The 14,837-nt window shown below is 38.1% G+C and overlaps 1 protein-coding gene across 1 annotated transcript; it reads left to right on the forward strand.

The window, feature by feature from the left end:
* Positions 1 to 10,719: 10,719 nt before the first annotated feature.
* On the forward strand, positions 10,720 to 14,501 carry LOC134665473 (uncharacterized). The gene is made up of 4 exons (XM_063522447.1): positions 10,720 to 11,982; positions 12,065 to 12,192; positions 12,668 to 12,860; positions 14,253 to 14,501. The coding sequence occupies exons 1-4, from the start codon at positions 11,494 to 11,496 to the stop codon at positions 14,499 to 14,501; spliced, it is 1,059 nt and encodes a 352-aa protein (XP_063378517.1). The 5' UTR covers positions 10,720 to 11,493.
* Positions 14,502 to 14,837: the final 336 nt, after the last annotated feature.

The following is a 14,837-nucleotide window of genomic DNA, read 5'->3' on the forward strand; positions in this document are numbered from 1 at the left end:
TTAAACCTTTGCGTTACCATGGTTACCAGTACAATTTGACAGTAAGTTAACGATTTAACCGGTTAACGCCGGGTTAGTGGAATGGTGCAAGTGGGCCTTAGTGGTTAAGGCGTCTGCTGCGAATGCAGAGGATGTTGGTTAGAATTCCGGACACCTATAAATGACTAGATAAAAGTTAAGGGGTAGGTAAGCTATTTTTTTTCTTCTAAAACAGTGCGAGTGAAAATGTCACTTCAATTAATTTAGAAAGGTATATACAGAGTGTTTGGCACATCGTTTGCCAAATTAAAACGGCAGATAGCTTGAGTTATTTGCTATCTTCTCATGCCTAGAAAAACAAAATTGGCCGTGGTTTTTTTTTACTACTACGCAAGTAAAAATTTGTAATTTACGAATAAATGTCATAGAAGTGAAAAAAAAAATTTCACCAAATTAAAAAAAATCTAGGCCTGAGAAGATAGCAAATGGCTCAACCTATCCGCCGTTTTAATTTGGCAAACGATGTACCAAAAACCCTGTATTTACCTTTATTTAAGTGTAATTTCTAAGGCCACCAAGAATAATATTAAAACCTCAGTGTAGAGTAAATTAATCTCTGCAGGTACATGATAAATAGGTAGGTATTTTATTCGGGAGATGTTTTAAATTTATTCCCCAAGTGTTTTCTTATCCTCGGATTACGTTTCCACGTTAAGTTGTCGTATCTCATAAAAATTCAGTGCCGCGAATAATAAAAATTAGCCTGGAAAGAATATGCATTACAAAGACCCTTAAGGTAAGAGAGATCATTTAACGGAGAAATTAAGATTTAATAAAGTTTTTGAAGATTTATTTATATTTTACATAAATACAATACAAGTATTCAAATCCAGCCTCCAGCTTCGTAGGTAGCTACGCTCGCTAACGATTAAAACTACCGTACTTACTTAACTAAATATTTTATTCTTTGACATAAGGCAGCTCAAGCTCCATGTTGTAAACTTTCCGCAATTGAGCTTAATTGGAAAAGCTGAGCTTAAAAGACGGCAGCAAAACGGACACAAAGTTTTTTGACTAGTGTTTTATTCATTTTACCTATACCTGGTTCCTGGTTCTTTTAAGGCCAAAAGAGAGAAACGAAAAAATGTTACTTACTCATTATTTGCCTGGCTAAAACATGGGTACAATTTTTTAATTCAAACTGTTTGTATTTCTTATTAAAGTGACCTGCTATCGTCTCAAAAAATTAGTCACAGGTATTCTTAAAAAATCTGTAGTACATCTTAGTAGTGTAATTAAATGTTTACCTCAGAATCTAGTTATTATAAATAGATTAGGTACTTAAACGTTATCTACGTTTATGAATTGTATCCACCTATTTTTTCTTAAAACTCCTAAAAAAAGTTTAAAAGTGGTAAATTCATTAATCAGTATTCAACAATACACCGTGTTTTTATTGAATTCCGTTAACTTCGGGGTAAGATTAAGAACGTTTAAGAAAACTAAACGCATAGTTAATTTAAAAAAAATATTTTTTTTTGCTTTTTTTATAACAAAAAAATAATTTTAAAAAGTAATTAAATGTAGCATATAGCGTTGTTGTAATACGGGCATTACATTTAACTCAACCAAACAATTGAAATCTGTGACATATCAATGTCATTTCGAACATCGATCGACCGAGATTGTACTTAAGTTTAGTAGCAAATGTATGAACTCATTCTAAACACTAATCAATATGTAAACCGGCCCTAAGGCAAGTGTACACGCTTGTAGAGGCCTTATAGGAAAAAAATAAATAATTGATTATCTCCGAAATGAAGTTAATTAGAATATCGGTGTCTTTGAGAAAGTTACTTGATTTAAGCTCAGGAATGCACCCTTGAAATTAACGGAAAACAAAAAAAAAACACGGTGTATAATACTTAATTACATCATTAAGACGTCGAGTTGCGGAAAACAAGCCCGCGAAAACCTATAACCTATAACCTACATCATATCATATTCTTGAATAATTTAAGTGAGAGAGTATTTAATATATTCAATAATTAAATCATAGGAAACATTTCACTTAGCCCATATTAGTTCACTGTCATTACGGGTACACCATACGTTGTCTCACGTCGCGATATCGGCTCGGCCACGACATCGAGCGACTTGCGACGGCGGGAGCGATAACCATAGGTTGGAGCGAAAGGTCCGATCGCTGTGTCACGCTCCAACCTATGGTTATCGCTCCCGCCGTCGCAAGTCGCTCGATGTCGTGGCCGAGCCGTATGACAGGCTCGAGACAAAACCCTACATTCAACATGATAGATGACGTATGTAAGTACCGAATTGTATCTATGAACATCGGGGAATATCTGGATAAATAAACGCGAGAGTCAGCTTCAGACAAACCAGAATAGCTTGAACCACCTATTAGTAATATAGTCAATACTTACAGATATTAAGCTCAATTTTTTTTGTTTCACCTGTTTTACTTATGTTTGGTCGAAGCGTCGATGGCATGGCCGGCACTGAGGGTGTCTCGGGGAAAGTCCTAGACATAATTTAATAAGGACAACTTTAAATAATCAATGGTCAAAGAGACCGCACGTAGGTGGTTAAGGGTAATAGTCTAGAATTTTTATGTTAGATGTAGCTAGGCCATGATGATGAGGTAGATATGATAGAAGTATTTGCCACAATCGAATAACTTTCAGTGGCTTAGTATAGCGTTAGCGGTAAGTCATTGTTTCACTGACGAGTAAAGGAAAAATGGAAAACTTATCGTCGAGACGATATTTTCTATTTTCGCTTTAGTTAAAAAAGAACACTGTTCATTACTCCCGAGTAAAACGTCGAACCAAAAGGTAAAAGTTAGCTCTCAGATTACACAGAGTTCAGGCAAGGTCTCAGTTACATGGTTTTATCATAGCACTTTAGCGTCCCTTGCTACCACAAATATTTCAACCTTTGATATTCCTACGAAACTCATAGTCACATCAAACATTATTCTACTAACTTGCAAATTGTTATACTATAAACATGAGCATACCGAAATAAATGTCATATGTACTAAGAAAAAGTGACCAAGGCCTCCAGTGTCCCAGGCTGGAAACGAACCAGCGTCCTCTGCTATCGCGGCAGGTGCCGAATATTTTCTGAAAATAATTTAATCTGTTCTAATAGTATGAGCATACAGGTTACTATTCCTTTCTTAAAAGGCATTACGTCACAAGATTAATCATGAAACATACTAGTTTTATTACTTGCGGCTTATAGTAAACAGAATCGTAATATATTTGTCGTAGCCTGAAAATGATGATTATATTTACCCGCCTTATATACCTAAGGGAAGTAATGAAAGCTAAGTACATAAATCATACAATATGTTCGCGAGTAATTCGCTTAGTGGGATTAATTTAATGGTGCGGTTGAATTTGCAATTCCTGGTGTAACCTGTAAACCTACGAAAATGTACCCGGCTGGTTACATAATACTTAGGGATGTATAAAATAAAGAAAACACAAGAATCCACTTGATAGTCGATTTATTTCTTCTCCTACATACCCTAAAATTACAACTTCTAGCTCAGATTGCTAACGGTAGAGCTGTTGGTTCAATAATATCTGTATTCTTACACTTAGGATAAACCACCAACAATCTAGTTGTTTAATAAAATTTTATTCAGATAATTATAATACGAAAGTTACACCTGAGCATTAAATTTGGCAAGTAACACTGTCCATTAGATCACAGTAAACCTTAGTTATGATATTAAAGTTATTCATTATAAATGAGACAAAAGCAAAAGGTTACCGATCTATGACAATAATAAAATTGGACTTCAAGTAAACTATGAGCGTACTAAGGGCTACCTAAGGGCTACCTAAGGGCCAACACATACCTGCGGCCACAGACGATGTTAATTCCTCAAAGTTAACTCCTCTGCATTCCGCCAGACGAACGAGACTGATGATCTAAAATATAATAAATATCATGAGATTTAGCTTGTGCACAACTGCTGACAGACACCTAAACACTGAACCGAATCGTAACACTTACAGAAAAGTCTGCAGCGGTCAAGAATAGCATTTGGGTCGGAACTTGTGACAATGGCCATGAAAGGCGTCCCGATCTTGAGAAGACCCGTCTCTTACATCAGCTTGCCACGCTCATGGGCACACACCTCTCTCCTCAGCAACATTTGCCTCGATCTATTAAACCCCAGTATCTATTTATTCTAATAAAAAATATATTCTAATTTTTGTAACAAACAATATTATGTTTTGACACTAATCAATGCCGTCTTTTCTTCTTATTCTATTTTCCTTCCATTTCAAATTTAGTGCTCTTTACAATACGAACAGCACGTTGCCAGTCATATCGTGCTACCCTTTAAACATGTAGGTTTAATTAACTAACGACACAATATCAAGAAAAAAGGTGAAATACAAATATTTATATTTGTACCTAAACTATAATTAAATTAAATCATGTTCAATATTTCTAAAAAGAAATTAACACTAACAGAAATAATCAAAACCAACGAAGTTCCACCTAAACCACTAGCTGGCGCTATGTGACACTGGGCAATAATTATAGTCAAGGAAGGAGAAAGCACCTATTGTTTAAATCATCTTAGGTTTCATGCGTTAGTTCTTTCTGTAAATAATAGTGAAAATAATGATTTTTATTTTGCACTTGTCAAAAAGGGAACACTGCTCACATAAATTCAATAAAAAATGTTTTTATTACAGACTGACTATTCCCCAGCGGTAGCAGCTAACTTTTATAATTTGTGTCTACATTCACATCATCTAATCTAAAGGTTACATTCGGATGTCGACTGCAGCAGCGTTATTGTTGCAACATTACTACAGCCGCGTTGACGCAGGCAACATTACTGTCAATTTTCGTCATAATACACCTTATAACACAAACGGCCCGATTCTAACTTTAAGATACGTCAATTACAATACGTCAAGTGACGTATTTGTTTGAAGAAACGTCACATTTGACACTGACATATCGCCGTGTGCCTGCTATACTGCCACAATTCAAAATTTTTGATTTTCTGGATTATTGCAGATTCGTATTCAAAATTGTTCAATTTACGACCTTATTTCGAGAGCCATAGCAAAAAAGGTCTTTAAGAGCCTTTTTCTCACAAGTGGCCTTATGCATTTGACCATAAATTGTCAGACAATTCCCTGCAATACAGCCACTTTTGAGTTGTGGCTATAAAGCACACGTTTTAAATGAAGCTTTTGAGTTGCGTCCTAGAAAATAATAATTAGCTGAGTTACACATATTATTATTATCGCGTACAGTGATCTTGTTCCTATCAAAGTTGATATAAGTTCAAAAACTAAAACCCGACTACTGCAAATCGCGCTCTAAAAAGTATGAAACAAGATAGAATTCTTATCTGAAGTTATCAAACAGGAAATATTATAAATGTTATAATTTTTTAAATAAAAAAATACAACGTAATAAAATATCCCTAGTAGCATTTTCGTTGGGGCCCACGGTGCCAACGGTAGGGAAAACGTTGGGATGAGGTTCGTTCCGTAGCCAACGTTAATTTTGTATTGGCCCACCATCGCATTTACCAACATTCGCTGTGGCACAGATGCCCAACAATGGGCCTTTGTGTATTTTGGTACCGTTGGCTAAACAACGATAATATTCGTTGGCTCAATGATGACATATATCGCATTTACCAACATTGGCAGTGGCAATGATGCCCAACAATGGGCCTTTGTGTATTTTGCTACCGTTCGCTAAACAACGATAACATTCGTTGGCCCAATGGTGACGAATACCGCATTTACCAACATTGGCTGTGGCACTGATGCCCAACAATGGGCCTTTGTTTATTTTGGTAACGTTGGCTAATCAACGATATCATCCGATGGCCCAATGACGACAAATATCGCATTTACCAACATTGGCTGTAGCATTGATGCCCAACAACGGGCCTTTGTTTATTTTGGTAACGTTGGCTAATCAACGATATCATCCGATGGCCCAATGACGACAAATATCGCATTTACCAACATTGACTGTAGCATTGATGGCCAACAATGGGCCTTTGTGTATTTTGGTAACGTTGGCTAATCAACGATATCATCCGATGGCCCAATGATGACAAATATCGCATTTACCAACATTGGCTGTGGCACTGATGCCCAACAATGGTCCTTTGTTTATTTTGGTAACGTTGGCTAATCAACGATATCATCCGATGGCCCAATGACGACAAATATTGCATTTACCAACATTGGCTGTAGCATTGATGCCCAACAATGGGCCTTTGTGTATTTTGGTAACGTTGGCTAGTCAACGATATCATCCGATGGCCCAATGATGACAAATATCGCATTTACCAACATTGGCTGTGGCACTGATGCCCAACAATGGGCCTTTGTTTATTTTGGTAACGTTGGCTAAGCAACGATATCATACGATGGCCCAATGACGACAAATATCGCATTTACCAACATTGGCTGTAGCATTGAGGCCCAAAAATGGGCTTTTGTGTATTTTGCTACCGTTCGCTAAACAACGATAACATTCGTTGGCCCAATGGTGACGAATACCGCATTTACCAACATTGGCTGTGGCACGGATGCCCAACAATGGGCCTTTGTGTATTTTGGTAACGTTGGCTAGTCAAAGATATCATCCGATGGCCCAATGATGACAAATATCGTATTTACCAACATTGGCTGTGGCACTGACGCCTAACAATGGGCCTTTGTGTATTTTGGTACCGGTGGCTAAACAACGATAACATTCGTTGGCCCAGTGAGCACAAATATCGCATTTACCAACATTGGCTGTGGTACTGATGCCCAACAATACCAGTTGAGTTTGCTTGTGGCGTCACTAGATGGCGTTACTGTCTCCAAACATCGAAGTTATAGTTATTTTCTCGATTATTCCGGATATAATCATAATATTTTTTTAAAGTAACTTATAAATCTAATAGCTATAACTATAAAATTTATACATAAATTTAAAAAATTGTATTTTACCAACATTTTCTCAATTTAAATCTCAAAAAACATAAATCTCGCTTACGAAGTTTCGAAGTGCGGTTAGTATATATACAAATTAGAGTGTATAGTAAGTGTACTTGCTTCGGCAGTACATATACTAAAATTGGAACGATACAGAGAAGATTAACAACAACTGCTGCCTAGGGCCTTCATGTGGATACAAGCAATGCCTACCGAAGTGTAATTGTAATATTTATCAGCAAAGGCCCAACGTCGTATTACACAACCACTTACCTAACGTAGGGTAACTGTACGACTCGTAAACAAAAGCCCATTACATAATTAAGACTGTAGGCCCACTATAAATTACACAACTATTTACCTACGGTAGTATTGTAAGAATCCTACACAAGGCCTAACGTTAAAGTTACAATGTTGGCCCTTTGTGGGACAAGCTGTGTTGGGCCTTCAACCTGGTGCACAACTACCTACCGACCTACCTGACTTGCCGATGGGTAATTGTTGAATTTGCAAACAGAAGCACAACGAAAAAATTGCCCTTTTTTATTTTTTTGCAGTTGGCCCTACAGCAAGCCACACGGCCAAATGTAACAATTAACCAACCATCAAACAAATGGGTATAGGCCCAACCACGGCCCAACCAAAACCACCACCGTTGAATAATTGTATGATTTATTTAAATAGGCCCAACGAAAAAATTACTCTAATGGCCCTCTGTTGGGAATCTTTGGGAGGGCCTTTGTCGAGGGCCCTCCAGCAAATCGTACGGCCAAATGTAACAATTAACCAACCATCAAACAAATGTGTATAGGCCCAACCACGGCCCAACCAAAACCACCACCGTTGAATAATTGTATGATTTATTTAAATAGGCCCAACGAAAAAATTACTCTAATGGCCCTCTGTTGGGAATCTTCGGGAGGGCCTTTGTTGAGGGCCCTCCAGCAAATCGTACGGCCAAATATAACGGTTGCCCAACTAATACGTAAACAAAGGCCCAACAAAATCCCTACAAGAAAATGCTATTAGGGATATTACATTTTTGATATATTTACAGAGATATTCAAAGGATCGCCGTGCATGGTCGTATGCCACGATTATAAATTTTAAGGTAAAGTGGCATACGACCACAGCTATCCTCTGAATCTCTGTAAAAATATAAATAATGTAGTAAATTATACATATTACGTTGTATTTTTTTATTAAAAAAATTATAACATTTATAATATTTCCTGTTTGATAACTTCAGATAAGAATTCTATCTTGTTTCATACTTTTAGAGCGCGATTTGCAGTAGTCGGGTTTTAGTTTTTGAACTTATTTTTTATTTAATTAATTTTGGGGTCATGACTTCGTTACTAACTACCTATTCGAAGTCACTTTATATTACTTTTTCGAGGGCATCCCCAGTACAGAAATACACGCAGAGCGCCACATATATCGGGCTGCGCTATCCTTTGGCATGGAGGCGCTTTCGGCGCCCAGCTTTGGAACGTGTACAGTGCGCCTCCTACGTCGGGCTACGCCCGACTCTATTACTATGAGGGCGCCGAAGGCGCCCGGCTTTGGAACGCGTAGAGCGTGTCTTGTACGTCGGGCTACGCCTGACTCTTTTAGTATAAGGGCGCCAAAGGCGCCCGGCTTTGGAACGCGTAGAGCGAGCTTCGTACGTCGGGCTACGCCCGACTCTTTTAGTATAAGAGCGCCCAAGGCGCCCGGCTTTGAACGCATACAGTGCGCCTCGTACGACGACGGGCTACGCCCGACACGTTGAGTATGAGGGCGCCGAAGGCACCCGGCTTTGGAACACGTACAGCGTGCCCGCACGTCTTTTGTACGGCTGTTTCATGCATTTGCCCGGATTTGGTAAGCGTCCAGCGTGTCACGTATGTCGACACTTTTAGTATGAGAAAGTCGAAGTCGCCTGGCTTTGGACTGCTTGCAGCGCGCCACGTACGTCAGGCTACGCCCGACTCCTCTAGTATGAGGGCGCCGAAGGCGCCCGGCTTTGGAACGCGTACAGCGAGCTTCCTACCTCTCTTGTACGGCTGTTTCATACATTTTGGCTGATCTGGACTTCTATACCTATTCACGTTATAAAATATTGCAGGTCATTAAAAAAAACACTATGTTTATAGCGGCCAAACAAATTTATTTTGCAAATACCTTCTTGTATCGCCGTAGTCGGGTAATATGCGGATAGAATCCAGAGCGCTTGTAGATTCGTAGTTCGAATTACCTACCCGATAAATTAATGTTTCATCGGGTGCATGCAAGCAAAGCCGGTCGCAAAAGCTAACAATATTTATATATTTGAAATGTGCTAACTGAGCTCTTTCAAATGATATACATCACGTAATCATTACTTATTTTTATTTTTTTCGTTCGTGACTTTATGACCTCTAGAGGACGCCTTGTTCATTCTTTTGTGACTTCATATAGCCTATAACCAGCGGACGATTAAGATAATTCGAATGACATATCGTTTGTCAAATTATAATGTGTACTTTAGAAGTTATACATACATACCCACATACATACCGGTCAAAATCATAACCCTCCTTTTGCGTTGCCGTAGTCGGGTAAAAATAAAGGGATTTTAACTATTTTGGTGTTTTTATTTATATTTGCATGGTAACCTTTATCCAATAATTTTGTGTTTAAATTTGGCCGCATCTCAAAATCTTTAAAAAACGTTTCTGCAATACGGCCACAACTCTAAATACCTGTCTTTCGGGCCTTGTGTCTTAAAAAATATACATTTCTTTTAAAAAGTGGCGTGGTCATAAGGAGGGTTATATCATTCCGAGTAAAAAAAGCTAAATTTTAAATTCATAGACCTAAAACTAAAGGAGTAAGATCCTATTAAACACCCTGAACTATACTCTCAAAACTTTGAGACGCGATTTCTCGAAAAAACGGTTTTTTGAGATGTGGCAGTGTAGCAGGCACACGGCGATATCTAAGTCATATCGTTTGCAGATCTGTTAATTGACGTATCTTAAAGTTCGAATCCGGCATAGGGGTGCCGCGTCTGTCTGTTTATGTGTTTGTATGTTCGCGATAAACTCAAAAACTTCTGAACGGATTTTCATGCGGTTTTCACTTATCAATAGAGTGATTCTCGAGGAAGGTTTTAGTGTATTTGTTAACACATGCGAAGCCGGAGCGGGTTGCTAGTTAATACATATTGCTCAGATTATGGAGTGTAGAAGTAAAGGAGAGCTATCTTTTATGATAAGACGGTTGTAAAAGTGTCCAGCTGTCAGTATAAAGAATAGTTCGAAATCTCTCCGGTGGCGCTAGTAGGTAGCACCGGGAACTAACATGAATTTAGACCTTATTGACTGAGTGAAGTGCGCTGTCAGTTTTTTGAAATTTTATTAAAAATTTTCATAAAGTGATTTATTTAATTTAGAATTTTCTTGTGCAGTAAAACTAGCCGCCCCTGTCTCAGTACGCATCATATAGACTGCCACCTCTGTTATCTAGCCACCTCGGGCCTGGGCTTACCAGGCCTTAAGCCCCACATTCACACTCCTACCTTGTAGGCCGCCTCGTAGTCCGCCTCGTTGGGTAGGATTGTGTATGGGGGTTGCGGACTACGAGCCGTCCTACAAACGGCTAAACGGTAGGACGACTCGTAGTCCGCAACCCCCATACACAATCCTACCCAACGACGTGGACTACGAGGCGGCCTACAAGGTAGGAGTGTGAATGTGGGGCTTTAGGGCAAATCCACCGCTATAGGATATATTTTCTATAGTAAAAATGGGAAAAGTTTGCATCGTAAACAGTTGCCAAAGTGGGCGTAAGAGGAAAAAACAGAAAAATGTTACGAAATCCGTATCTTTTTTCCAACCAACGGTAAGTATGTAATTTTCACTACACCTTATAAAACAAAGTCCCCCGCCGCGACTGTCTGTTCGTGGGTTTGAATGTATCTTTGCGATAAACAAACTACTGGACGGTTTCAGTTCGATTTTCATGTATCAATAGAGTGATTCTTGAGGAAGGTTTACGTATATAATTTGTTGACTATAGTTCGTTTTTTTTAGCATTAGAAAGAACTTGCAAGAAGGTAAGCGATTTTGACATGTCTTTTAATTGAAAAACGCTTTTTAAAATTCAAAAACTATTACTGATGAAAGCAGAAGAATATAAATGATCGTATTAGATTCATAATTGTTACATATTTGCCGTAACTTATTTTTAAAATGTGTTTTTCAATTAAAAGACACATCAAGATTGTTTACCTAATTTCTAATGCTAAAAAAAACGAACTATAGTGCGAAGCCGGTCGCTAGTTATTTAATAAAATATTATATTGTGATTTTTATATTTTTCTTATAAAATTCACAATTTCACTTCAACAATTCTTCATTTTTCTATTAATTCTCAGACTCCGGCACGGTTAGAAAGTTGGAAAAAGTCGTTAGGAATTGCATTAAAAGCAAATGATTATATTTGCCATCTTCATTTTAAAGAAGAAAATATAAATATGTACGAAAAGTTAACTATTAAAGGAGAGCTCAAATATATTCCTACACAAAGAAAAACGCTTAAGGAAGAAGCTGTGCCCACGATTGAGCATCAGTTTATTCCCATTCCCGAACATGAACTCCAAGCCAATACTATTCACATAGAGGAATCTTTCGAACCATACCCCAATCAACCTAAGGACGAGCAGCAACAACAAATCAATGCCGAGCAACAGGAATTATCAGAAGATCAAAATGATTCTAATAATTTAATGGATTATGAAATGATACAACAGGACTTTGCGGAACCATTGTTTAGTCAATATCAGGATACTAATGTAACAATTAATCCAATAGAGAATTTTAAAAGTAAGTTTCGGGCATTTTCGTTGTTGCCGCCTTTTTGGCTACATGCAGAAAATCCTAATGGGCTGGAATTTATGCGAATGGATCCAAAAACTCAGAAGATTAAACATCATATACGTTTAAACGATGATCTAACTGTCACTGTAAGTGTTTATTAATGTAACAATAAAATTCGGTTGGCATGATTTGAATTTGTAACGAAACATAATTGCTATTTAATTGCAGGTAATTTTTCCCAATAATGAACAATTGCCACTAAAGGAGAAAATTAATTCATATGACAACACCTACGATTACTTAAAATCGGTTGAAAGATGGCCTTTGTGCGTTGGTACTCAGATTGACGACAATAAGTAAGTTTTGGTAGATTGTTAACCAAGGGATGAACGCAGTGAGAGTATAGTCCGAGGCTAAAATGATGCCATTCACCCGAGTTAAACACTCTACTTTTCATTTCGAATACGAGGAACCTAGCCCCAAAGCTTGTACTATGGGTGTAGGCGATAATACAACTGTTTGCAGTCGTCTTATGAATATATATACCATAATGTAACAGTTGTATTTAAAATAAAAGGATAACTCGTAAGCCTAATAACTTTGATTTTATTTAACATTTTTGTCATTAAAAATATTGTATGTAACGGTACATTAAATAGGTCTTAATTCTTGAACCTATCCTATTAAAACTCGACTTTTATGTGTATTTTAAGAACCCTTATTATGTAGGTACCTGTAGATTAAAGCACTATTTATACATAAACAATGGTACAGGAGAATAATAAAAGATAAAAACGAATTTATCTAATATATAATTACATCAATTTTCAGATTTTGTAAAGGTGTGATTATTGGTGATGATACTTACGAAAGAAATCAACAGTACCCAAGATGTAAATCTTGTCGAATATTACGAAATCGTTTGCAGAACCGTAATTCCACTTCAACTCTATTACAAAAAATGGCAGAAGCTAAACGGCGCGCTTCAAATCTTGTACATAAATGCAAGCGTCTGAAGAGGACGGTAAGTCTTATGCCGGCTACATACGTAACGATAAATCGTTGCGATAAAACTGTGCAGTCCGACTGTGCAGATAAATCGAACCGTGTGTATGACAAATCGTTACGATAATCGACAATCGGACAATCGGACTGCACAGTTTTATCGCAACGATTTATCGTTACGTATGTAGCCGGCATTAAAGCCGTAACAGACTACCGCACCGCGCCACGACCTTGATGGTGCGGTTAAAATATCTCTTTCACGCTCCAAATTATAGCTACATCCTTAGCCCCCTCCAGACTATGCGCGTGAATCGCGGGCGAAGCCGCGAACGCGAGTGTGGAGTCGATTTCGCAGGTCTGCGTTCTGGACTCCACACTCGCGTTCGCGGCTTCGCCCGCGATTCACGCGCATAGTCTGGAGGGGGCTCTTAACGCACGTACGGCGACCACCTTACGACTATCGGTACGTGCGCCGCACCGCACTAAAGTCGCGGTATGGTGCGGTAGTCTGTTACGGCTTTTTATCAAAAACATATTAAATAAATAAATATTAGGGAACATCTAAAGGCCCCTGTACACAATGGGCCAGCGCCGGCCAGTACAAGGGACGCTGCCATGCGGTAGAATGAGGTAGCAATATCACTTGCTCCCTCTAACGCATAAATGCGTCCCCCAGACTGGCCCACGCTGGCCCATTGTGTACTGGCCTTTACACAGGTCAACCTAGCCCCAAACTAAGCAAAAGTTGTACTATGGGTACTAGGCGACGCTATAATATACTGTATTTGTATAATTGAAGACGTAAAATAATACAAAAAGAAACTTGAGCAAGAAGTTTTCATACATATTTTTCGAAATCATTTCGAAGTCCCTTAAGGCGTATCCAGATTAGTAAATTTTTCGCCAATCTGATTCAATTGCCCGATCGAATCAGGATCGAAGTGCGGATGCAAATACCAATTTGGCTCGCCGAATTCAACCGCCGATAATGACCGATATTACCGATAAAATGAAGTGCAGATGCAAGAATACCAATTTGTGAGGCCAGTCTGGATACCATTTCTGGATTTTTTCAATGTAGAGGGCTCTAATATCACCATAAATCTAAAATTAGAGATTGACGCCAATTTCATTTCTGATAAAATCAACCGATTTGATCAGTCCCGTCTGGATACCACTTTACTTAGCTGTTGTTTTTTATTCGCACACCCGCTTATAGACCAACAAGAAATTGTAGAAATTAAAAAGTGGCAACATCGTAGTGTCGTCCCTTTCAAATCAATCTAAGAAAACGGGACGACACTACGATGTTGCCACATTTTATTTACTACAATATCTTGTCGGCTTATAACTTTATACATTGTACCTACTTGAGTAACGAATTTCATATCGACCGTTCATATAATTGCAGAATATCCAATTAAGAGAGAAAATTTCCTTGGCTAAGGCGCAGTGTGCAAAGAAATCGGATACCGTAGTACAAGCATCTATTTCAAAACTACCTGAAGAATTTCAAAATGCCGTGAGATCATGTTTTGAAGCCGCGAAAAAAAATAATACAAAAGGTCGTCGATATACGTTAGAATGGATTTATGAGTGCATGTTGATACGTATAAAAAGCAGGAATACGTATGAATTTATACGTAAAAGAATTATTTAACCCCTTCCTTCTGTACAAACTTTAAATAAGTATCTCAGCAAAATCAGCTGTTCTGCATATGGATTCCAATCCTCTACTTTCTTTAGTTTAAAAGAAAGATGTGAGGCGATGAAGAAGGAGGAGAAACGAGGAGTTATTTTAGTGGATGAAATGAAATTAAGTGAAGGCGTTTATTTTGATTCTCAAACCATGAAATTTAATGGTTTTGTTGACCTGGGGCAACACACTCCAGATAATTTAAAAAATACAACAGCGGACCATGCTTTGGTGTTCAAGTTTGTGCCTTTTCGAGGTAGATGGGTTCAAGCCTTAGGTTGCTTTTTATCGAAAAATTCA

The sequence above is a fragment of the Cydia fagiglandana genome, chromosome 6 (genome assembly GCF_963556715.1).
Source record: "Cydia fagiglandana chromosome 6, ilCydFagi1.1, whole genome shotgun sequence".
Taxonomy (NCBI): Eukaryota; Metazoa; Arthropoda; class Insecta; order Lepidoptera; family Tortricidae; genus Cydia; species Cydia fagiglandana.